Below are 24,218 nucleotides of genomic sequence, written 5' to 3'. Positions count from 1 at the left end.
GCCAAGTTGTGAGACTCCATCAGTGGCAGAGTGAGCAGCGGACGGCCAATCAGTGAGCTCCTTACATTCTGGGGTGGCTTGCTTTATAATCGGGGAGGCTATGTTCGGCGGATGCTTTATAATCGGGGAGGCATTACGGTATGTTCGGCGGATGCTTTATAATCGGGGAGGCATTACGATATGTTCGGCCGATGCTTTATAATCGGGGAGGCCTTATTTTCTGGGGATGCTTTATTATCGGGGAGGCCTTATTTTCGGGGGGATGCCTTATATTACAGCGATAGGCGAAACTAGAGGTAGGTCTTATTTTCGGGGGATGTCTTATTTTCGGGGAAACATGGTAGAAATGCCTTTTCTTGTCTGCTTTTGCAGACAATAATAGGACATGCTCTATCTTTTTTGTGGGGCTGCTGAACGGAACTATGAATGCAGACAGCACACAGTGTGCTGTCCGCATCTTTTGCAGCCCCATTGAAATTAATGGGTCTACACCGCTCCGTAAAATTGTTGTACGGACGTGGGCCAAGAAATACGGTCGTCTGAATTCACCCTTATTCGTAATTCATTATTTTGTCTGCACAGTTATCCAGGGAATGTTGTCAGTTACTGCCTCCTTGATTCCAAAGCCCAGAGTGAGCAGGAATTTAAGGGGGTTGTTCAGTTTTCTCATATTGATGACTTATTCTCAGGATAGGTCATCAACATCAGGTCTGCGGAGGTCAGACTTCCACCAATCTGCTGTTTGAAGAGATCACAGTACGCCTATGATCAATGATTTCTTGTTGGAGCACTGCGATTTCTTTAAACGGCTGATCCGATCTGCCGCCGATATTGATGGCCTATTCTGCGAATAGGTCATCAGTATCAAAAACTGGACAACTGGTTTACTAAATCTTTTCCCATAAACTATATATCAATCTGCTCAGCTCCACCTGCTCTTTAACATGGTGCATCTCACAAACCATGTTCAACATAACAGGATCCTTTAGCCTTTTCAATGCAAGGGACGTTTGGACATTTTCTACCTCTGATAGCCAGGACAATTTTCACAGTTTTGACATATACAATATATGTGCATTAAAGGGGTTTTCCGAGTTATAGAAAAAGAAATAAAGCACTGTAAATCTGATGGTCAGCAATATATGCTTAACCTAAGCATGTTTTAGGCAAAAAATATATAAATTTGCTCATTTACCTAGTTCTGTTCTGGCCCCTTTGTTTACATGCAGTTGCAGAGCTGTGGGGGCATGTAACAACAATCTCTGAGGGTGTCAAAAAAGACTGCTTTTCCCCTCCCCCTGATCTGCAAAGGGAGTGAATAAAATTGCTTCCCTGTCTGCAGTCTGACTGCTGAGGTACTCATGTTTGTGTGGGACTACAAGTCCCAGCTGTACAGTAAAATGACATTGCTAATACGCACAGGATCTTCCCTCTACCTGCCCTGCAGACGCTACTTTACAGCCAGCAGAAGAGTACATAGGAGAGAACTCCTCCAGTCTTTGTCGGCTCTGTGTTTGCAGGGTGATGAGGGAGGGAAGATCCTGAGCACAGCATTTGTCTTTTCAGTTTTTGGAGAAGAGGAAGCATTGCAGCTGGTCAGTGCCTGAGGCAGAGCCTCCAACCTCGAGTCTGTACTACTGGTAGAAGGGGTTAAACTTTCCTGAAGAATCCAGTGGGAGGGGATACACAGGGAAGATGGCTAAGCCAGCAGATTGGGCAGTGCAGAGGGTGTGGCTTTTCACTCCAACCAGCACAGCCTTCACAGTGAGGTTTCTGCTCCTTCAGCCTTAAGCACGGAACGTCATCAGAGCAGGGAAAGAAGTTGACATCACATGTCATGTGACGCTCAGTTAACTAGGAGAACAGGGCCACTGTAGATGAAGTAAGTGAAGTGAAAACCCCTTATATTTGGTTAGTTAGAAACGTACAAAGAACAAAAAAAAACTTGGAAACTCCTTTAAACAATGTGTATTAAAATGTACCATATTTTTTTTTTTATGGGACACACTTTTATCCACCAAAAAATGATGGAAGCTCTCAGAGTGAAAAATACAGTAATTTTTATTAAAGGTGATATGAATGGGTAAAAGTGTGACCGAAATAGAAAGTTACATGCACAACACCCCCTGAAAATAAATTTCAACACATGCAGGGTTCATACATACCATTTAGACTTAATTCACATGCACATATCTTCATAAAATCACCAGAACTGGAATGACCAAAAATATGGTTTAAGCTGGAAATTTTTGAAAAGTAACTACCTATAAAATATAGGAATTACACTGTATGTACCATCAAAACCTATTATAGGGATCTGTACTCACAGTGGGGTATGCAATGACAGATTTCCACAGAGACAGCGGGTTTTAAAATCTAAACCGTGTTTTATTTGGTCACTTCAGCATAACAGATTAGCATTCAAGTTAGGGCTCATGAACAAGAACGTATTTTCTTTCCGTGTCCATTCGGTTTTTTTGTGGGTCCACAAACAAAACGGAAGTTACTCTGTGTGCATTCCGTTTCCGTATGTCCTTTCCACAAAAAGAATAGAACATTTCCTATTATTGTCCGCATTACGGATAAGGATTGGACTGTTCTATTAGGGGCCAGCTGTTCCGTTCTTCAAAATACGGAATGCGCACGGGTATCATTCGTATTTTTTGCGGACCGCAAAATACATACAGTCGTGTGCAAGAGCCCTTATAGCGTCACTTGGTGAGGTGAAGTTACAGCACCAGCCTAACATAACTTAAAACAAAAATAAATACCTGCCCGTCTGGGCTCTACCTAATACACAGGCGATTCCTGTCTCATCTATAGAGTCCTGTTTACACCAGGGGAGATAAGGCTTCACTCTGCCTCATGGTCAGCCAGTCTCTAGGCTCTGACCACATAGTTCAGCTCTCCAGTCTTTATTCCCCCTAGACTGATATTCTGAGGCCTTCTTTTTTCCCCTGGTGATGATCCCAGCCGGCCTCACCTGAGATCACCTCGGGCTAGGGGAAAAACCTGTGATGGAAGGGTGTGGACTGGAAAATTCCTCTACCAATCCCATCTCCCAGTCCAAAGAGATCCAGCCAATGCAAACTTAAACAAAGAGCTCTGATGAAGCTAAATGCAGCCCTCTGGATTTCATCTATCTTACCCAGCTAGGGTATCTGGGTGAGATATCCACTCCCTCCAGCACTTTACTGTACACATCACTACACTGTATATTTCCTAAAAGCAAGCACCCTGATAATTACAGTTACCCTGATGGACTGTTGACATGTCCAACTTAATGTGACCAACAGGAGTTATTTAAAGAATGCATCAAAACATACATTTGCACCTAAAACTCACATCTAAGCTGTTTACCCCCTCCCCCAACAATTTTAAAATAATATACTGAGATGTGGAAAGCTAATACACACCACCAGTGTATACATCAACAAGAGCTTGTGCTCTTAAAACACTGAAACTGAGGCTATATAATATATGGTCATCATCCACGTGTGTTAAAAATGTGTACTATTCATGTCAAACAGCCTTTATGTTACCAAAATCTACATTTTGTGAGAGTGCAAAACATACTGTGTATAAAATTATAACCTAATAATTAATACGCAAAACCACCTTCATGCAACTTTGCAACAAATAATGATTATTTAAAAAAATTTGACAAAATTCAAATTTACAACTAAATGGTGTACTCTAGCAGAGTCCTTATGGAAATAAAATATAGTCTGTAAAAAATATAAACTCTGAAGTGTAGATACATACAACAAATGTCTAAATTCAATGCTGCATGTTTTAAAGAAATTCAAAAACCGCAAGAATACCCCAACTAACTTCTGCATGCAGGTATTGGCCATTACCGTATTTTTCGCCCTATAAGAAAGACGCACCGGCACATAAGACGCACTTAGGTTTTTGAGGAGGAAAATAAGAAAAAAACTATTTGAACCAAAAGGTGTGCTTTTGGTGGGTTTTGAACTAATGGTGGTCTGGATGACACACTGTTATGGGGGCGTCTGTGGATGACACACTGTTATGGGGGCGTCTGTGGATGACACTGTTATGGGGGCGTCTGTGGATGACACACTGTTATGGGGGCGTCTGTGGATGACACACTGTTATGGGGGCGTCTGTGGATGACACACTGTTATGGGGGCGTCTGTGGATGACACACTGATATGGGGGCGTCTGTGGATGACACACTGTTATGGGGGCGTCTGGGGATGACACACTGTTATGGGGGTGTCTGGGGATGGCATGACACTGCTATGGGGGAGATCTGTGGATGACACATAGCATCTTATGCTATGTGTCATCCACAGATCCCCCCCCCCCCATAACAGTGTCCCTGTGTAGTGAATGACCCCCAATACAGGGGGTGGGGTCTGCATCTTGTTTTGTAATGGCAGTGGGGCCCGGTGCATTCACTGTATTCTGCTACACCGGGCCCCGCTCACTGTAGTAATCATATAAGCAATGTTAAACTGTAAATTCATTCATCCAGGTTGTAGTACGGTACTTACTACTAACTTCCATAGAAGGCAGGAGGCCGGGCGGGAGCCGGCAGCGTAACTCACTACGTCACCGCCTGCGCCGCCTGCTTCATTCATAAAGTGGGCGAAGCAGTCGTGTGACGTAGTGAGTTACGCTGCCGGCTCCCGCCCGGCCTTCTGCCTTCTATGGAAGTTAGTAGTAAGTACCGTAGTACAGCCTGGATGAATGAATTTACAGTTTAACATTGCCTATATGATTACTACAGTGAGCGAGACCCCCAGTCCCTCCCCCCTCCCGCTGATACACACGCCGAACACGCTGTGCAGCGTATCCGAGTAAAATTGCAGCATTCGCCCCATAAGACGCAGTGCTATTTTTCCCCCCCAATTTATTTTGGGGGGGGGGGGGGGTAGTGTGTCTTATAGGGCGAAAAATACGGTATATGCTATATAATTTTCCATGTCCCTACACAAACTATAATCCTATTTTAAACTAGCAAATTCATAAACCTCATATAATGCATTAACAAAGGCTGCTTAAACAGGTATAATCAGGGTGCTTCATTTCGGACACAGCACCTGAACGTCTATGGTTCATCCGAAAATAAGTTGAGCACTACAACTCTAGTTGTGATGAACAGTGGGAGGTCCAGATGTCCATAATGTGAGCAAAAAAGGATTGTTTAAACAAACAAACAAAAAAACTACGGTCTTTGAAAACCGTTATGGCAACAGTCTGTGAGTGAAGTGTCTTTATTTTTTTATATTTTTTTCACTGCAGTGTGTGACGGGTATTGTTGGAGAAGCTGTCTGTATATTTTACTATCGACTGGGTATGGACAGGATCGGGAGAGTGTAAAATGTTAACTTTATTGACTTTTGGGTGTTTGTTTTTGTATTTGCTTTGATCTAGAATAGATGCTGGTAAACATCTGGGTTAGGCCTCTTTCACACGACCGTATGGCTTTTTCAGTGTTTTGCGGGCCGTTTTTTCTGGATCCGTTGTTCCGTTTTTTCTTTCCGTTTCGGTTCAGTTTTTCCGTACCGTTTTTCCGTATGGCATATACATTATAACATTTTCAATAGATGGTTCCGCAAAAAACGGAACGGATACGGAAGACATACGGATGCATTTCCGTATGTGTTCCGTTTTTTTTGCAGACCCATTGACTTGAATGGAGCCACGGACCGTGATTTGCGGACAAGAATAGGACAAGACTCAAAATCTAGCAGAACGGAATTGCGGACATACGGAAACGGAATGCTCACGGAGTACATTCCATTTTTTTTTGCGGACCCATTGAAATGAATGGTTCCGTATACGGAACGCAATAAACGGCCCGTATACGGAACGCAAAAAAACATTCGTGTGAACGAGCCCTTATGGTGTCAATAAATGGCCTAATTAGGCACAGTGGGTTGATTAGATGAATGAGCACTCAAATATAACATCACCAAAAAGACAATTGAAGAGCAAGTAATGCTCTCTGATGGGAAAGGGGGATTGATAATATGCACAGAAATCTATGTTACTCTCCCCCTGGGTACATGCACAGTTACTGAAGGAGAGAGGAGGATCTATGTCTTTCCCCCCTGCAGCACCCTCTATGCTGGCAGAGGTAACAGCCGGCTGAAGAGGGGAGCTGCTTTAGCTTGAAATATCTGCCAAACTAAGCTCTAAAACAAGACTCTAGAGCCTGAGATAATAGCCTTTAGAAATCTGGTTGGGAGTGAGAGTTGCAGGTATATGCACTTTCACTGGGACCTGTTTCTAAGGGCTGTATCTTGGATAGCCTGAGATTTTGTCATCAGTAGCAAGCACGTATGAGATATGTCCTTGGCTACTGAAGTTCTACCCTGCAAGAATGTATGAGATATGTCCTTGGCTACTGAAGTTCTACCCTGCAAGAATGTATGACAGGGAAAGAGTTAGGGTACTTTCACACTTGCGGCAGAGGATTCCGTCAGGTAGTTCAGTCGCCAAAACTGCCTGCCGGATCCGGCAAAACGTATGCAAACTGTTGGCATTTGTCAGACGGATCCGGATGCTGATCCTTCTGACAAATGCATTGAAATGCCGGATCCGTTGAGTATTTACAATCTAAATGAGAAAATAGAGACGCAGCCTTAATTTGCTAATTGTTATTTACTTACATTGACATGCATGTTTTTGCAGTGGACAGAAAGTTCAGCCATTTTGATTGTCACTGTTGAATTAGCCTCTCTGAAAGGTCATTCTCATGCTGTCCTATCGATAAGGCCTCATGCACCGTGCCGTTTTTTGCGGTCCGCAAACCGCGTATCCGCAAAAAACGGAAGCCCCCGTGTTGCCTTCCGCAATTTACGGAACGGGCGCCGGCAATATAAATGCCTATTCTTGTCCGCAAAGCGCGGACAAGTATAGGACATGTTATATTTTTTTAGCGGGGCCGCGGAACGGAGCCATGGATGCGCACAGCACACGGAGTCACCCATTGAAGTGAATGGGTCCACATCCGAGCCGCCAAAACGGCGGCTCGAATGCGGACTTAAACAATGGTCGTGTGCATGAGGCTTAACAAGCATCATTTTACAATCTGTTGCTGAGAAGCCTAGTTAGAGGTGATAACCAATATGGCTGCACTTGCGATTATCACATTTGCAAAAAGAGACGCTACGGCAATACAGATGTCACTCAGTAAATTGTAAAATCGAATTACCAAACATTAGCTGTTATTGTAAGTTATGATTTTTCTAATATATAGACAATTTTATATTCTTGGTAGAAATCCTCTAAATGGGAATATGTCACCTATATTCCTTTCTGCTAGTTAAAACCAGATGGTGAGACACATCCTTTTTTCTAATCTATTTTTATTTTCCAATTGTAGATTTTGTATTCTTTTCCTGGACAAGTTTTAATATTTCCTGGACATGAATATGGGGCAGCCATCTTGCCTGAGCTCTTGTTAACAGCAGATAGAGATATGCTTTACAGCAACTACCACTGATCATAGACACAATGGACAGGATGGGATCTCATTGACTTCTGCGGGAGAGTTTTCTAGGCATGCTCTGTGCCCTGTGCAGAGGTCATTGTACAAGGAAGGAATAGATCAGCTCTGACAATCACCTGTTGTGACTGGTGGATCCTGTGTTATCAATCTAATTGATATCATTCTAAGTGCTTGTTCACACGGCCGTTGTGTGCCCGTGGCCGTATTGTGGCCTGCATATGACGGGTCCGCAATACACGGGCACCGGCCCGTGTGCACTCCGCATCACGGATGCGTACCCATTCACTTGAATGGGTCCGCAATCACGGGGATGCGGAACGGAAGCACGGATCAGAACCCCACAGAAGTACTACAGAGTGCTTCCGTGGTGTTTTTCACCGTGCCTCTGCACCGCAAAAAAATAGAACCTGTTCTTTTTTTTTTGCGGTGCGGGCGGATCACGGACTCATTCAAGTTGAATGCGGTTCCCAATGCACGGAACGGCCACACAACGGTCGTGTGAACAAGCCCTAATTCTGCTTCTGATAAGCTCCCTCAAACAAGCGAAAAGATTGTTCATCGGGTAATAGATCATTTGTGCAGACACAAAAATAGTCATTTGCAGGCAGCAGAGCACGCTGTGTAAATACGCTCTGCTGCTGGCAAACGAGTCTGTATGGGGACAAGCGACGACATTAGTGATCGCTCCTCCCCAAACTGTGGAGATCTCTGCATGTAAACGCAGCAGTACCCTCCGCAGATGAGCAGGCGATCGCCAGGAAGGAACGCTTCCTTCCCGACAATCGCCTACTGTGTCGTCTCATCTAAAGGGACGCTGATTTAGAACAAGAAGTGGCACCTATTATTAGGCTTGGTGACCAGTGCAAAAACTGCAAGATTTTAGATTTTTTTTATGTAGATGGTGACATGGGAAATGAAATATGACATCACCAAAAATTAACAATATGTTTGACCTAAAAACATGTTTTAAATATTAGGTAATTTTCTTATGACAAATTCTCTCTAAATAGAACTCTTCTCCTCTTTTAGAAATGTTAGACATTGATATTTCCTTGGTCCATAGGATATGTCTCTACATGGTCTGACACCAGGGCTGGACTGGCCATAGGCCCTACATGCAAATTTCCCAGGAGGCCACCCAAGCCCTCCTTACCACTGCTGGCCAAGTACATAATGAGCTGACACTCTGAGTGGTAATTAACATTTAGTGGTAAGTTAAGTCTTAGTGGTAATTAAGACTGCAGCTGTATGGCTGTCCTCAGGACAGTGATACAGTTGAATACGGCATTAGGGCATGGGAGCTGATGGCTCCATATCTTAACTGGAGGAGGACAGAACATGCAGCTATTGATGGCCACCACAGAGCATCTTCTTCTGGGGCAGTCTCTAGTGGTATTTAGTTCTGCTGTGAGGTATTTTGTGCTGCACTATAGTATTGCTGACCCCATCTACTTGTGTTGCCCTGCCTTCTATCAATTTGGACCTGCCTACAACATGAGGGCCACTTTTAGGGTTTTTTCAAGGCCGCTTTAAGTTCCCATTCCGTCCCTGTCTGATACCTTCATTACTGATTTGATAGTGTCAGACAGACATTGAAAAGAGGAATGGTAACTTTTCAGTTGTCAATTATTATTATTATTATTATTTTTTTTTAAACTGTGGCTCTTGTCCTAGTGGACTTCACTGATCATGAGATACATGGTAGGCTGCCGCAAGGGAAATGTGTAATATTTGCAACTTAAAGAGGACCTTTCACTAGAATAAAAAATGTAAACTAAGCATACAGACATGGAAAGCGGCGCCCAGGGATCTCCCTGCACTTACTATTATCCCTGGGCGCCGCTCCGTTCTCCCGGTATAGGCTCTGGTAGCTTCATATGTTCGGTTCAACTGGGTGGAGCCTGCCGGCGTCTCCTTCTCCCAGGCTGTAGCGCTGGCCAATCGCAGCGCTCAGCTCATAGCCTGAGATGTTTTATTTTCTCTCAGGCTATGAGCTGAGTGCTGCGATTGGCCAGCGCTACAGCCTGGGAGAAAGAGACGCCGGCAGGCCCCACCCAGTTGAACTGAACATATGAAGCTACCGGAGCCTATACCGGGAGAACGGAGCGGCGCCCAGGGATAATAGTAAGTGCAGGGAGATCCCTGGGCGCCGCTCTCCATGTCTGTATACTTAGTTTACATTTTTTATTCTAGTGAAAGGTCCTCTTTAAGATCCTTTTACATGGACTAATGATCTGCCTGATTATTTGGGATGAGCACTGAACAGTTGTCCTGTGTAAAAGGTGCCAGCAGTCCCCTGATGAACGAGAAAACTCTTGTTCATCGGGTGACAGCAGCCAATCAGATTCCACCTTTCATTTTTCACAGCTCCATTGGAAAATGAAAGGTGGAATTTCATTGGTTGCTATGGGCGACTAAGCCAGTTCTACTTTACACCAGTTTAATAAATCTCCCCCATAGTTTGTAAGGCTGGAGAAAGACATACGTCCATCCAGTTCAGCCTGTTATCCATCAAAGGTGATCCTATGCACGCAGTGGTTTATGCCCGTCAATAGTGTCGGTGGGCAGTACCGGATCCAGAGAGCTCTGGCAGGCTATTCTCTGCCTCCTGGAACTAATAACCTTGATGTGAAGCCTTACATGCAGCGATGACCTCCACTGTAGGAGACTGAGCCATGGCTGCTGCTGTTACTAGTCCTTGTTTCTGGGCAGTAGAGTGCTGATCACACAGCTCAATCTGCTGCCCAGAAATGATGATTGAGGGGTCTTCACCAAAGATCATTTCACCCGATGATGACAATGATGAGTTTTTTGTTCATTCATCAGGTGATCTGTGGCACCTGTACATGGGCTGATGGAACAAGCTGTTCGTATGAACATTCGTTCCCGATAAACTTCCTGAAAATTGGGCCTTGTAAATCCGCCATTATTTACTAGATTGCATGTATGTATTTGTATCTTTACCAAAAATGCATGCATATTACAGCACTGGGCAGAGTACATAGGTGACTTATCACTTTTCATTCTCTGCACACACACTCTTAATCCTCTGATCTTTAATTAGCAGGTCCAATTTACAATGTAATTGACTTCTTTCAACAGTTTTAATAGGCTTTAAAGGAGAAAACCCGAATACCAGACAGAGGACACAAATAACATCTTGTCTTGTGGAAAATAAAATGTGAACTTTACAAGTAGCAGGTGAATTTCAGCAAACACATAACAATTTGATGTGACATTTACCAGATTTTTTTTTTTTTTTCGAAATCTCTCCATTTGTCTATCCTCAGTCCACCTCGGTTCACTATAAGAATATTGTGGATTTCTGCTTCTGAAAAAAATAAAATATATATAATCAACGCTGCACTACTCAGAATAACCTCTATACAGTGATGTATTTGAAAAGACTGCCGCGCTCGCATAAGTGCCCTTCAGATAGCTGATCTGTGGGGTGCAGATATTGATGGCCTGTCGGGAGGGTAGACTATCACATAGGGGAGCACAGAGAGAACACTTGGACCACAAACAGAAGATAGGGTAGAAGACAACACGGGATGGTAGACAGGGGCACAGGATGCTGACCCCCTGCATTACAATGGACAGTCCTGAAAAGCATCCAGATTCTAAAATAAACTACCCCTCATCCTTGGTTCAGTGCACTGTACAACATATGGAAAGACTGAAACCTAAATCGGTAGCCCAAGCTCCGCGGAAGAACCACTCAGCAGAGCAGAACCTTCTGCAGGCATAAGGGAAGGACAGAGGAAAGTGCTCTGTTCTTCCATCTTCACTAGCCTGCCCTTGACTGAATGGTAGTATGATGCTCTCACCTGCTGGCCACAATAATCATCTCTCCTTTCAAACAGAGGAGAGATAATTATTGAAGCTTTCTGAAGGTGGACGAGGCCCCTTTCCTTTGGACTTGTGCAGCTGTCCACCCTTGCTGTGGCCATCTTACTGTCAGTGTCCTAAAGCTATACAAGGCTTTTGATCTCCATGGGAATATTTTTTGCTAATGAATATTTACATGGGAAAACTCTTTCTGCTCCCTACCTGAGTGTCCCTATTAGAAATGTCATTTATTGTTCGCACCCCTGTAGGGCACCTAAGGTGAAAGTGCTTGAGAATGATAGAGTGTAAGTGTACGGGTGCATTTTATTTCTACTGAGTGCCCTATTTGCATAAGACATGACTTAAGACTGTTGTAATGCTCAGATAACGCACACGTGCCATCACCATGTGATCTGTATCTCTGTGGAGAATTCTTAACTGCATTTGCTCACAGAGATCACGGTTTGCAGAATGGAAAAGGAAGAGAAATGGACTACAGCACATGGTATGGTTGCTGTAAATAAACTAATGAGGACCACATTGGTCAATCCACTTTGTTAATGGCCGTGTAGTATTGAAGGTGCTGTGAGGCCATTAACAATGCAGACTGACTAAACAGTGCAGTCTTCGTTAGTTTGATTAGAGCCCGCTTTGACCTATAGAGCTGCATGGTACTGGACTGCAGAGAAATCGTGTCGCAACCCACTACATTACCATGCGAAGAGCAGGAGAGAGAACATGCTTCACAGGGAATGCCCACTAAGCTCAGAGCGTGCAACCTTTCAGATACCTTTTAGCAAATTTGCACAATTTACTAAGTTGAAATATGCCTAAATTAGGCGTGTTTAAGGCACAGATGGCTTCACAACAGTTAGTTGTGCCGCTATCTGTGACTGTGCCCCGCTAACGCCAGTTCTAAAATTGTGGGTGGGGAAGGGCTGTTTAAGCCGTAGAAAATGGTCTAAATGTGAGACCGCTCGGAAGCTGTCTCACATTTAGAACTGGCGATGGATGTTATGGAGAGGCCAGCGCCTCTCAACTGTTTTACAGAAGGTATATAGTGGCCTGACAAATAGGCACAAAGTACAGTATTATTGTGACCACATACTTGTATGCTGATATTGTAAACAGTCCCGATTTGTATTCGGGTTGTCCTCAATGTAAAGTGACTATTTTGGCTCTTGCTAATAAAAGTATTTGAACAACAAAGTACAGTATTACAAAAGCCAGTGTACTTTTACAAAATAGTTTGCATATTTAGGCTTTAAATGGAAATGATATATGTTGAACCCTTAAACTAAATACTCTCCCCTCCCCCAAAAAACTAACTCCCTATTTGACTTGGACAGTAACCTTGTTACCAAAAGACATAGCAGCACCAGCATCCAAATTCCAAAGTTCTTCTTTATTAAGTTGAAACGTTTCAACGTTTCAACCCAAGTTAGTCAGGTCTTTACCAAGCTTGATAAGGACCCGACTGTAACTATGGGTCAAACCGTTGCTTGTTACTGTAAAAACCTTGGAATTTGGATGCTGGTGCTGCTATTTTTTTGGGATTGGAGAGGAAAAGTATGGATCACTTCCATTACACAAGTACATCGATGATGTAAGAATCTTATGGTACTTTGTGAGACTTTTTTGATTGCCTGGTGCTGTCTTATTACTTATGCTTTCATGTGAATAACCTCGTTACCATGATCTTGATCCTTCCATTTAAGGCCTCCTGCAGACGACCGTATCCTTTTTTTGCGGTCCGCAAAACACTGATACCAGCAATTTGCTTTTCGCAATTTCCCTTCCGCAGGAGGTCCTGTTCTATGTTACAAATATCTATTCTTGTCCGCAAAACAGACAAGAATAGGACATGTTCTGTTTGTTTTTGCAGACATATCGATGCAGACAGCACATTCCCCTATTGTATCCGCTAGCATCACTAAAATTACCGATGCAGGCGGATTAACCACCCATATACCACGATCAATTCTGACCGCATCATATAGGAGGTTCACAGAGAGAGGGGGCTCCCTCTCTTACCTCATCAGGTCCCCGCGCGGTGATGGCAGGGTCCCGATGGTTGTCATGGCAGCCTCAAGCCTTGCAAAGGCCTTGGGGCCCGGCAGCTACGGAGGCCTATACACTGACACTCAATGCAATACAATACAGCATGTATTGTACTGCTTTAAAACAGGGATCAGACCCTGAAATATTGAAGCCCAGTGATAGGACATAAATAAAGTTCAAATATCACGTGATCTACCGTCAGATGAACGCCGTAAAAACTGCCAAAATAGACATTTTTTGGTCACATTGTCTTATTGAAAAGTAATAGCGAATGATCAAAAAGTACTATGTACCCCAAAATGGTACCAATGAAAACATCACCTCATCCCGCAAAAAACGAGCCCCTGCACAAGATGATTAGCAGAAAAAATAAAAAAAATATGGCTCTGAAAAAATGGCAACACTAAAACAGTATTTAAAAAAAAAAAAAGCTTTTATTGTGTAATATTGCAAAAAAATAAAAAATACATAATGGGGGACATTTATTAATAATGGTGTAATTTGCACCAAAAAATACTAACATTACAAATCAAAAGTGGTGATTTATTTCACCTCATATGAAAAGGCACAAACCACTTTTAAAATGTGACTTTTTTAAATATAAACCTGATTATCCGCCAATTTCTCTTCATTTGCTACATTTTAACACCAATGGCACTAAAATGCGAATTTTTTTAACCAAAATGCGCCATTTCAGCCACCCCCCCTTCCCCCCTGCCAGACCACACTTGAGACCTTTGAAACATATTTGCGACTTTTAAAGCATATTTGCGAGATTTCCTTTGGTAAATTGCGTTTTTTAATTATTTTTTTACTTCAGACGCAATGTTTTTGTTATTGTCTTGTTTTTGTTGGAGATCAGTTTACTGACAAAACCCTGTTGTTTAGCTCATATTAGAAAAAAAAGGCATCCTGCTTTAACACTTACCTATCACTTGTTCCTACGACAATTATTTATTTTTATTTTTTTTATAAATGCGACTTTTTGACGAAAAGTCTACTTTTTACACAAAACACCACCACATAAGCTGGCTTAATTGTCCACAACAATTTGAGCCATTTCTGCCCATAAGAGGATGATAAATGAGGCAAAATATGCGCCAATTTGATAGTCCTGCCCACTTTGACATTTATAACTTAATTCTGGCGTGAGGCATTCTTTACGGTGAGAATTCTGGAGAAAACTGTTGATATATTTGGTGCAAATCAAAACGACATTTTTTTTAGCACATTTACGCCATAATTCTGGTACAACATGCTTAATAAATGTCCCCCAGTGGTTATTGCCACGTCTGTAACAACTGACTCTATTAAAATAGCATGTCAGGTGTGTGCTGTAAAAAAAAAAAGTCAAAATAGCCATTTTTTTTGTCACCTTGTCTTACAAGAAGTGTAATAACATGTGATCAAAAAGTACCATGTACCCCAAAATGGTACCAATAAAAACATCAACTCATCCCACAAAAAATGAGCCCCCACCACAAGGTAATTGGACAGAAAATAAAAATAATATGGCTCTCAGAACATAAAAACAGGATTTAAAAAAAAAAAGGTTTGTGTAAAAGTGGTAAGACATTAAAAAATAAACTATATAAAATTGGTATCTCTGTAATCGCCCTGACCAGCAGAACAAAGAGTGTGTCATTTTCCCGCACAATGTTCACCACAATAACAAAACCCAAAAATCTGTGACAGAATTTCTGCCTTTTGTTTATCCTGTTTCCAAAATCTAAATAAAAAGTGATCAAAAAGTTGTATGTACCCCAAAATAGAACCAATGCTGATGGCAACTCATCCCGCAAAATATAAGCCCTCACACTGCTGTGTCAAAAGAAAATGTAAAAAACGTATGGTTCTCAGAGAATGACTGTGCTACTACCCCGGAGGCTGTTCAATAGCAGCGTGGCGCTCGTAAACCAATCCATCAAAATCTGCGCTGCAAAAGCCAAAAGGTGGTCTTTCCCTTCTGAACCCTGCAGTGTACCCAAACAGCAGTAGAACCTGCCTAACATTTTAAAAGGCAAGGAATTGTCATGCGTAAATCACCACATTGGGCCTCAAATGTGCATGATGCTGTTATACTCATGGGCACTGGTGTATGTCAAGGCACAAGAATAGAACCACATCTAGGGTGTTTATAAAACTAGGAAGCACAGCATAATAATACAAGGGTGTGCATTTCGCATGGCACACAATGGGCACAATATGTTGGGCACTAAAGTGGCATAATAGTGTAAAAATTTTCACTTTGTACCATGTGAATTCATTTTTGTAGAACACCTGTGGGGACAAAATAATCTCTACACCGCTTGGTAAACTCTGTCAGGGGTATGGTTTCTAAAATGGGGTAACTTCTTGGGGGTTTCTTTTTTTAATTTCACCTCTGAGCCTCTGCAGTTGTGGGCCAGTGCTGTATAAATCAACAATCTACGCCTCATTTCTCTTCTGAGCTCTACGGTGTGCCCATATAGCAGTTTATGACTACATATAGTGTGCTGCCATATTCAGTAGAAATGGCAAATTGTGGGATTTTTTTTTCTCATGTTACCCCTTGTGAAACTGAAAAGTCTGGGACTAAAGCATATTATTGGAAAAAATAGAATTTTTCATTTCAACAGCCAAGTGTTTCTAAATTCTATGAAAACACCTGGGGGGGGGGGGGGGTCCAAAGCGGTCAGTACACCCTTTAATAAATTCCTTGAGGGGTGTAGTTTCCAATATGGGGTCACTTTTAGGGGTTTCCACTCTTATCAGTACCTCAGGGTCTCTTTGAATGTGACGTGGCACCCAAAACCATTCCAGCAAAATCTGCCCTCCAAAAACCATTTGGTGCTCCTTCCCTTCTGATCCATGCCATGAGCTCAAACAGCAGTTTACAATCGCACATGGGATGTTGCCGTGTTCAGGAGAAAATACTTAACAAAATTTGGTGTGCTTTTTATCCTGGTGCTTCTGTAAACTGCAGAATCAGGGTAATAAATATTGAGGTTTGTTTCGCTGTTAACCCTTGCTGCCTTACAGGAAAAAAGGATTAGAATGGAAAATCAATCAGAAATGAAATGTTGAAATTTCACCTCCACTTTCCTTTAATTCCTGAGAAACATGTAAAGGGTTAACAAAGTTTGAATAATTGAGGGTATAGTTTCTAAAATATGGTCATTTATGGGTGGTTTTTACTATGTTAGCCCCACAGAGTGACATAACTGAATTAGTGTTTAAAAAGTGGGTTTTGGAAAGTTTCTTAAAATTTTAAAAAATTGCTTCTAAAACACTAAGCCTTTTAACGTCCTAAAAAATAAAATGACATTTATGTACAAAATGATGCAAGCATAAAGTAGACATATGGGAAATGTTAATTAAAAACAGTTATCACTCTGTCTTAAAAGTAGAGAAATTAAAATTTAGAAAATAGCATTTGTTTATATATACACCGTAAATAAAGGTGAAATATCATATCAACTCAAATTTTCTAACAACATGAATTACAATGTGTCACAAGAAAACTTGGATAAGTAAAAGCATTACAAAGTTATTACCACATAAGGCTACTTTCACACGCTCGTTTTGGTGCGGATCCGCACCTATAATACAACAGCATGCATCCATTAACCCCTTAAGGACTCTGCCCTATTTCACCTTAAGGACTTGGCCATTTTTTGCAAATCTGACCAGTGTCACTTTAAGTGCTGATAACTTTAAAACGCTTTGACTTATCCAGGCCGTTCTGAGATTGTTTTTTCGTCACATATTGTACTTCATGACACTGCTAAAATTGGGTCAAAAAAGTTAATTTTTTTGCATAAAAAAATACCATATTTACCAAAAAATTAGAAAAATTTGCAAATTTCAAAGTTTCAGTTTCTCTACTTCTGTAATACATAGTAATACCCCCAAAAATTTTGATGACTTTACATTCCCCATATGTCTACTTCATGTTTGTAGCATTTTGGGATTGATATTTTATTTTTTGGGGATGTTACAAGGTTTAGAAGCAAATCTTGAAATTTTTCAGAAATTTACAAAAACCAAATTTTTAGGGACCACTACAGGTCTGAAGTCACTTTGCGAGGCTTACATAATAGAAACCGCCCAAAAATGACCCCATTCTATAAACTACACTCCTCAAGGTATTCAAAACTGATTTTACAAGCTTTGTTAACCCTTTAGGTATTGCACAAGAGTTATTGGCAAATGGGGATGAAATTTGAGAATTTCATTTTTTTGCCTAATTTTCCATTTTAACCCATTTTTTCCACTAACAAAGCAAGGGTTAACAGCTAAACAAGACTGTATCTTTATTGCCCTGACTCTGCCGTTTACAGAAACACCCCATATGTGGTCGTAAACTACTGTACGGGCACACAGTAGGGCGTAGAGGGAAAGGTGTGCCATTTGGTTTCTGGAAGGCTGATTTTGCTGGACTGTTTTTTTGACACCATGTCCCATTTGAAGCCCCCTGATGCACCCCTAGAGTAGAAACTCCATAAAAGTGACCCCATCTAAGAAACTACACCCCTCAAGGTATTCAAAACTGATTTTACAAACTTTGTTAACCCTTTAGGTGTTGCACAAGAGTTATTGGCAAATGGGGATGAAATTTGAGAATTTCATTTTTTTGCCTAATTTTCCATTTTAACCCATTTTTTCCACTAACAAAGCAAGGGTTAACAGCCAAACAAGACTGTATCTTTATTGCCCTGACTCTGCCGTTTACAGAAACACCCCATATGTGGCCGTAAACTACTGTACGGGCACACAGCGGGGCGTAGAGTGAAAGGTGCGCCGTATGTTTTTTGGAAGCCAGATTTTGCTGGACTGTTTTTTTGACACCATGTCCCATTTGAAGCCCCCCTGATGCACCCCTAGAGTAGAAACTCCATAAAAGTGACCCCATCTAAGAAACTACACCCCTCAAGGTATTCAAAACTGATTTTACAAACTTTGTTAACCCTTTAGGTGTTGCACATGATTTAATGGAAAATAGAGATACAATTTCAAAATTTCACTTTTTTGGCAGATTTTCCATTTTAATATTTTTTTTCAAGTAACAAAGCAAGGGTTAACAGCCAAACAAAACTCATTATTTATGGCCCTGATTCTGTAGTTTACAGAAACACCTAATATGTGTTCGTAAACCGCTGTACGGGCACGCGGCAGGGTGCAGAAGGAAAGGAATGCCATACGGTTTTTGGAAGGCAGGTTTTGCTAGACTGGTTTTTTTGACACCATGTCCCATTTGAAGCCCCCCTGATGCACCCCTAGAGTAGAAACTCCAAAAAAGTGACCCCATTTTAGAAAGTACGGAATAAGGTGGCAGCTTTGTTGGTACTAGTTTAGGGTACATATGATTTTTGGTTGCTCTATATTACACTTTTTGTGCGGCAAGGTAACAAGAAATAGCTTTTTTGGCACGTTTTTTTTTTTTTTGTTATTTACAACATTTATCTGACAGGTTAGATCATGTGGTAATTTTATAGAGCAGGTTGTCACGGACGCGGCGATACCTAATATGTATACCTTTTTTTTATTTATGTAAGTTTTATACAATAACTTCATTTTTAAAACCAAAAAAAGTTTTAGTGTCTCCATAGTCTAAGAGCCATAGTTTTTTCAGTTTTTGGGCGATTATCTTGAGTAGGGTCTCATTTTTTGCGGGATGAGATGACGGTTTAATTGGCACTATTTTGGGGTGCATATGACTTTTTGATCGCTTGTTATTACACTTTTTGTGACGTAAGATGACAAAAAATGGCTTTTTTTACACCGTTTTTATTTTTTATTTTTTACGGTGGTCACCTGAGGGGTTAGATCATGTGATATTCTTATAGAGCCGGTCGATACGGACGCGGCGATACCTAATATGTATACTTTATTTTTATTTATGTAAGTTTTACACAATGATTTCATTTTTGAAACAAAAGAAATCATGTTTTAGTGTTTCTTTAGTCTGAGAGCCATAGTTTTTTCAGTTTTTGGGCGATTATCTTGGGTAAGGTATGATTTTTGCGGGATGAGATGACGGTTTTATTGGTACTATTTTGGCGTACATGTGACTTTTTTGATCACTTTTATTACCTTTTTTGGGAAGTAAGGTGGGCAAAATTTCAATTTTCTCATAGTTTTTATTTTTTTATTTTTATGGTGTTCACCGTGCGGGGAAAGTAACATGACCGTTTTATAGATCAGGTCGTTACGGACGCGGCGATACCTAATATGTGTAGTGTATTTTATTTTTTTAATTTTTATTCAGTGATGAATGTTTTTTTTTTTATCTTAACTTTTTTCACTTTTTTTAACTATTTTTTTGACCCAGACCCACTTGGTTCTGGAAGATCCAGTGGGTCTGATGTCTGTATAATACAGTACAGTACAATATATATTGTTCTGTACTGTATTTTACTTACACTGAACAGATCTATGCTTTCAGCATAGATCTGTTCAGCACCATGGACAGCAGGACGCCTGAGCAGGCGTCCTGTTGCCATGGGAACCCTCCCCGTCTGCTCAGAACTTCGCAGACGGGGAAGGGTAAGCACAGGGCTGAGGGGGGCTCTCTGGGGGCTCTCTCCCTCTCCATCGGGGGGCTGCAAAGGCACAGCAGCCCCCCGATGGAGAGGGAGGGAGCTCCCTGACCGACGACAGTTAACTTTTTCCATACAGCGGTCCGTACGGACCGCGGTATGGAAAGGGTTAAACGGCTGACATCTGCACAGATGTCAGCCGTTTATACCAGGGTGCCAGCAATGTGCTGGCACCCTGGTATAACCACTAGAAGCCAACGATCATTCATGGGGAGGCGGGCGGGGGATCGCGATCCCGCCTGCCGCACCGCCCGCCTCCCGCACCGCCCCCACCGCATGCGACACCCCCCCCGCACCACCCGCCGGCATAAAATCGTGCAGGGGTGCAGGGGGGGGTGAAAAATATTGATTATAGGCACTCAAAAGTTTCTGATCCCCGCGGTCAGGGACCGCGGGCATCAGAAACTGCAAAAAGCGCAGCAAACCGCAGGTCTGAATTGACCTGCGGTTTGCTGCGATCGCCGACACGGGGGGGTCACATGACCCCCCCTGGCGTTGTCACAGGATGCCGGCTGAAGGATTTCAGCCGAAATCCCGTTCCGTTTAACCCCTCGGGCGCCGGAATACTGATTTCAAGTTAGGACGTACCGGTACGCCCTGAGTCCTTAAGGACTCGGGAAATAGGGCGTACCGATACGCCCTGCGTCATTAAGGGGTTAAGAACGGATCCGTTTGTATTATCTTTAACATAGCCAAAACGGATCCGTCTTGAACACCATTGAAAGTCAATGGGGGGCGGATCTGTTTTGCATTGTGTCAGTGAAAACGGATCCGTCCCCATTGACTTACATTGTGTGTCAGGACAGATCCGTTTGCCTCCGCATCGTCAGGCGGACACCAAAACGCTGCAAGTAGCTAAAGTGACATATCAGATTTGCAGAATTTGGTGAAACCCTTTAACCCTAAAGGGTTAATATTTTGGGTAAATGGGGTGGCTGTGTGTTTGTATCGATGGTGGTTTTTTCTTTTATTTGTATTTTATATATTTTTTTTACTTTTTAGTTATGTAAAAAGTTTAAAGGAAATGTGTCGCCAAAAATGTTTTCTGCCAGTTAAAACCAGATAGTACACATACTTTTTTCTAGTCTTTCTTTATTTTCTGAATGCAGATTTCTTATTCTATTTCCTGAACATGATTATGGGAGCTGCCATCTTGCCTGAGCTGTTCTTAACAGCATTTGCACAGCATTAAACAAATTGCTTTACGACAGCCCCATGGGCCATAGACACAATGATCAGGAGGGGACCTCATTGACTTCTATGGAAGAGATTTCTAGGAATGTTCTGTGACCTGTGCAGAGGTCATTGTACAAGGAAAGAATAGAGAAACTTTGACAATCACCTATTGTGAATGGTGGATCCTGTCTTATCTGTCATTCTAATTATGCCTGTAAAGATATCACCTCATAGATAAGCAGGTAACTGCAGTAAAGTGATCTGTACAGACCAAGAAGTGTTGGCAATTATTTGGCTTAGTGGCCAGTGCTAAAACTGCAGAATTATATGGATTTTATTAAAATATAGATATTGAAATGGAAAATTAAAAATATAAAAACATGATTTAAACAATAGGTCATTTTCCGATGACACATTTCCTTTAAAAAAAACACTATTTTGCAGTTTTCCACCACAGCTGGTTAGATCCAGTCACAGGGGATGACAGCCCTCTGTTGTGACAGTCTTCAATTGCAGGAGATTTAAATCAGTGATGCCCAAAGATGTTGCTGCAGACTCTGGACTTGCATCGCCCACAATTAAAAGATTGGTTAAAGGGGACCTATCACATCTCATGATATGTCTGCTTTAGTTAATAACTGTATTCCCTTTAGTGATCGGCATGTTACAGTGGCCTTTGATTGTGATATTCTCAACGTACAATGTTCTTTCTTTGGCACTGTGTTTTGAAACTGAAGTCAACATACAGTGCCCCAGATACTGCTGATCTGCTGTACATGTGATTTGAAGATCCAGCCAATCAAAATAGGCATTTCACTGCTACGTTTATAGAGCAGGAGATTCTGAGCAGATTAATATATATACGGTACTTTTATAGGAAAAGATTTAGTAAAACTTTGTATTTTATTCATTTAAATTCCTGCTCATTCTGACCTTTGAAGTCATGGAGGAGGTCTTCACTTTATGACTGTATACCGCTGCCTCCTTGACTTCAAAGTCCAGAAAGAGCAGGGATATAAATAAATGAAACTGAATCTTTTCCCAAAAAATTATATATCAGTCTGCTAATCTCCTGCTGAGGGATTCCCTTTAAAAGCAACTATAGTGTTTTTTGTTTTTGCTTTAATATTCATTAATTCTTCTTCTTGTAGATGGTGCAAGAAGGGAGGAAGTTGGAGAAGCTAGTGAAGAAGAAAATTGGTTTGGGACAAACTCAGAAACCCCATCCGAAGATTCCTTTGGTGATGTACAAGAAAATTTTAAATTGTCTCCTACTAATAGGGGTCGAGAGTCACCCACATCTCCCGATACTTCTTTAGGAAGTGCTACTCCAAGTTTGAATGCTGACCTTGGATTTTTTGAAAATGAAGTTTTTAAAGATGTCTCTCATTGTAAGGAACAATTGTCCACTTCAGCATCTTCAGTGGATGAGGATGATCAAGCCAGTGTGAATAAGCCATTAAGTAGTAATCTTCGGCGGTTACTAGAAGCTGGCTCTGTTCAGCTGGGATCAGAAGTGTCTACAAATGGCAGGGAAGATACACAAGGTCTACAGTTTTCTCCCTCATCTCACCATGCAAAGCAGTTGAGTGTTCTTGCTAGAAAACTAGCTGAAAAACAGGAAAATAGTGATCAATATGGGGCTGCACCCGCGAGCCGGTTTATATGGAGCCAGGATAAATGGCTACAGAACTCAAATAACACTTGTGGTCTGTCACCTGATTCTGCAATCCTGAAACTGAAAGCTGCTGCTAATGCTGTCCTCCAAGACCAATCTCAAATGAGAACTGAAGAAACCCTAAGGTTTGAGACCTTTACTTCACCATTCAGTTCCCAGTCAGCTAGTTCCACATTAGCAGCTTTGTCCAAAAAAGTTAGTGAGCGAGGTATGACATCAGGTCAAGAGCGTCATTCTTCAGCTGGCCCATTCCTTTCTTTGGCATCAATGACCTCGTCCGCAGCCTTACTTAAGGAAGTTGCTGCACGTGCTGCCGGCAGTATGCTGGCAGAGAAAAAAAAGCCCCACATTTCAGAAGACCCACTACCACTGCCAGAAGACAAACAAGAAAAGGGAACTACTGTACAGTCCTTAGAACTGTTATTACTCCCTTCACCAAAAGGAAGGACATCCAAATCTGGAAGTCAAGGTACAAATATATACATTTTCCCTTTTACAGATGTCCTTAGAGGGGTTGGTTTCCTGAAAAAATATAAATGTCAGACAAGTCCCCCAATTTTCTAAGGCCCCTTGCACACGGACGTCACGGTTTTTGTCCGGATGCGTTGCAGGTGCATTGCGGCAAACCTTCGTGAGTAGGCATGCAATTTCACTCAGTTTTGTCTGCGATTGCATTCCGTTGTTCAGTTTTTTCCGTGCGAGTGCAATGCATTTTGCACGCGCGTGATAAAAAAATGAATGTGGTACCCAGACCCGAACCCGGACTTCTTCACTGAAGTTCGGTTTGGGTTAGGTGTTCTGTTGATTTTATTATTTATTATTTTATTAAAATAATAGCATTCTTAATACAAAATGCTAACTAAAATGTCCATTGAGGGGTTAAAATAAATAAATAAATAAACTCACCTCATCCACTTGATCCTAGCAACCATGCGTGAAAATCGCACCGCATCCGCACTTGCTTGCGGATGCTATACGATTTTCACGCAGCCCCATTCATTTCTACGGGGCCTGAGTTGCGTGAAAAATGCAGAATATCGAACCTGCTGCGATTTTCTTGCAACGCACAAGTTCTGCGTGAAAAACAACGCTCATGTACACAGCCCCATTGAAATGAATGGGTCAGGATTCAGTGCGGGTGCAGTGCGTTCACGTCGCGCATTGCACCCTCGCAAAATACTTGCCCGTGTGAAAGGCCTAAAATTCAAAAAAATAATGTTATACTCAACAGGTCCTCCTGCTGCTGCTGCCTTTTTATAAACTGCAGCAATGATGTACAAGTAAAGATCACGTGGCTGCTACAGCCAGTGGTTGTCCTCAGCGGTCTAACACTGAAGATTGGCTGCAACTATGGTGGCATGCTGTACACATGCACATCACTGTGTATATCACATTAAAAGCT

The 24,218-nt window shown here is 41.9% G+C and overlaps 1 protein-coding gene across 2 annotated transcripts in view; it reads left to right on the top strand.

Annotated features, from left to right (window-relative positions):
* ZNF827 (zinc finger protein 827) overlaps positions 1-24,218 on the top strand; it is a 273,636-nt gene that overhangs the window by 34,517 nt on the left and 214,901 nt on the right. For both annotated transcript variants that reach the window (XM_040418517.1, XM_040418516.1), the window contains exon 2: positions 22,290-23,285. In XM_040418517.1, the coding sequence (XP_040274451.1) occupies positions 22,290-23,285 (996 nt within the window). The remainder of the gene's footprint in view (positions 1-22,289; positions 23,286-24,218) is intronic.

This window comes from Bufo bufo, chromosome 2 (genome assembly GCF_905171765.1).
Source record: "Bufo bufo chromosome 2, aBufBuf1.1, whole genome shotgun sequence".
Taxonomy (NCBI): Eukaryota; Metazoa; Chordata; class Amphibia; order Anura; family Bufonidae; genus Bufo; species Bufo bufo.
The sequence above is the reverse complement of the archived record's forward strand: the minus strand, read 5'-3'. Positions and strand labels throughout refer to the sequence as shown.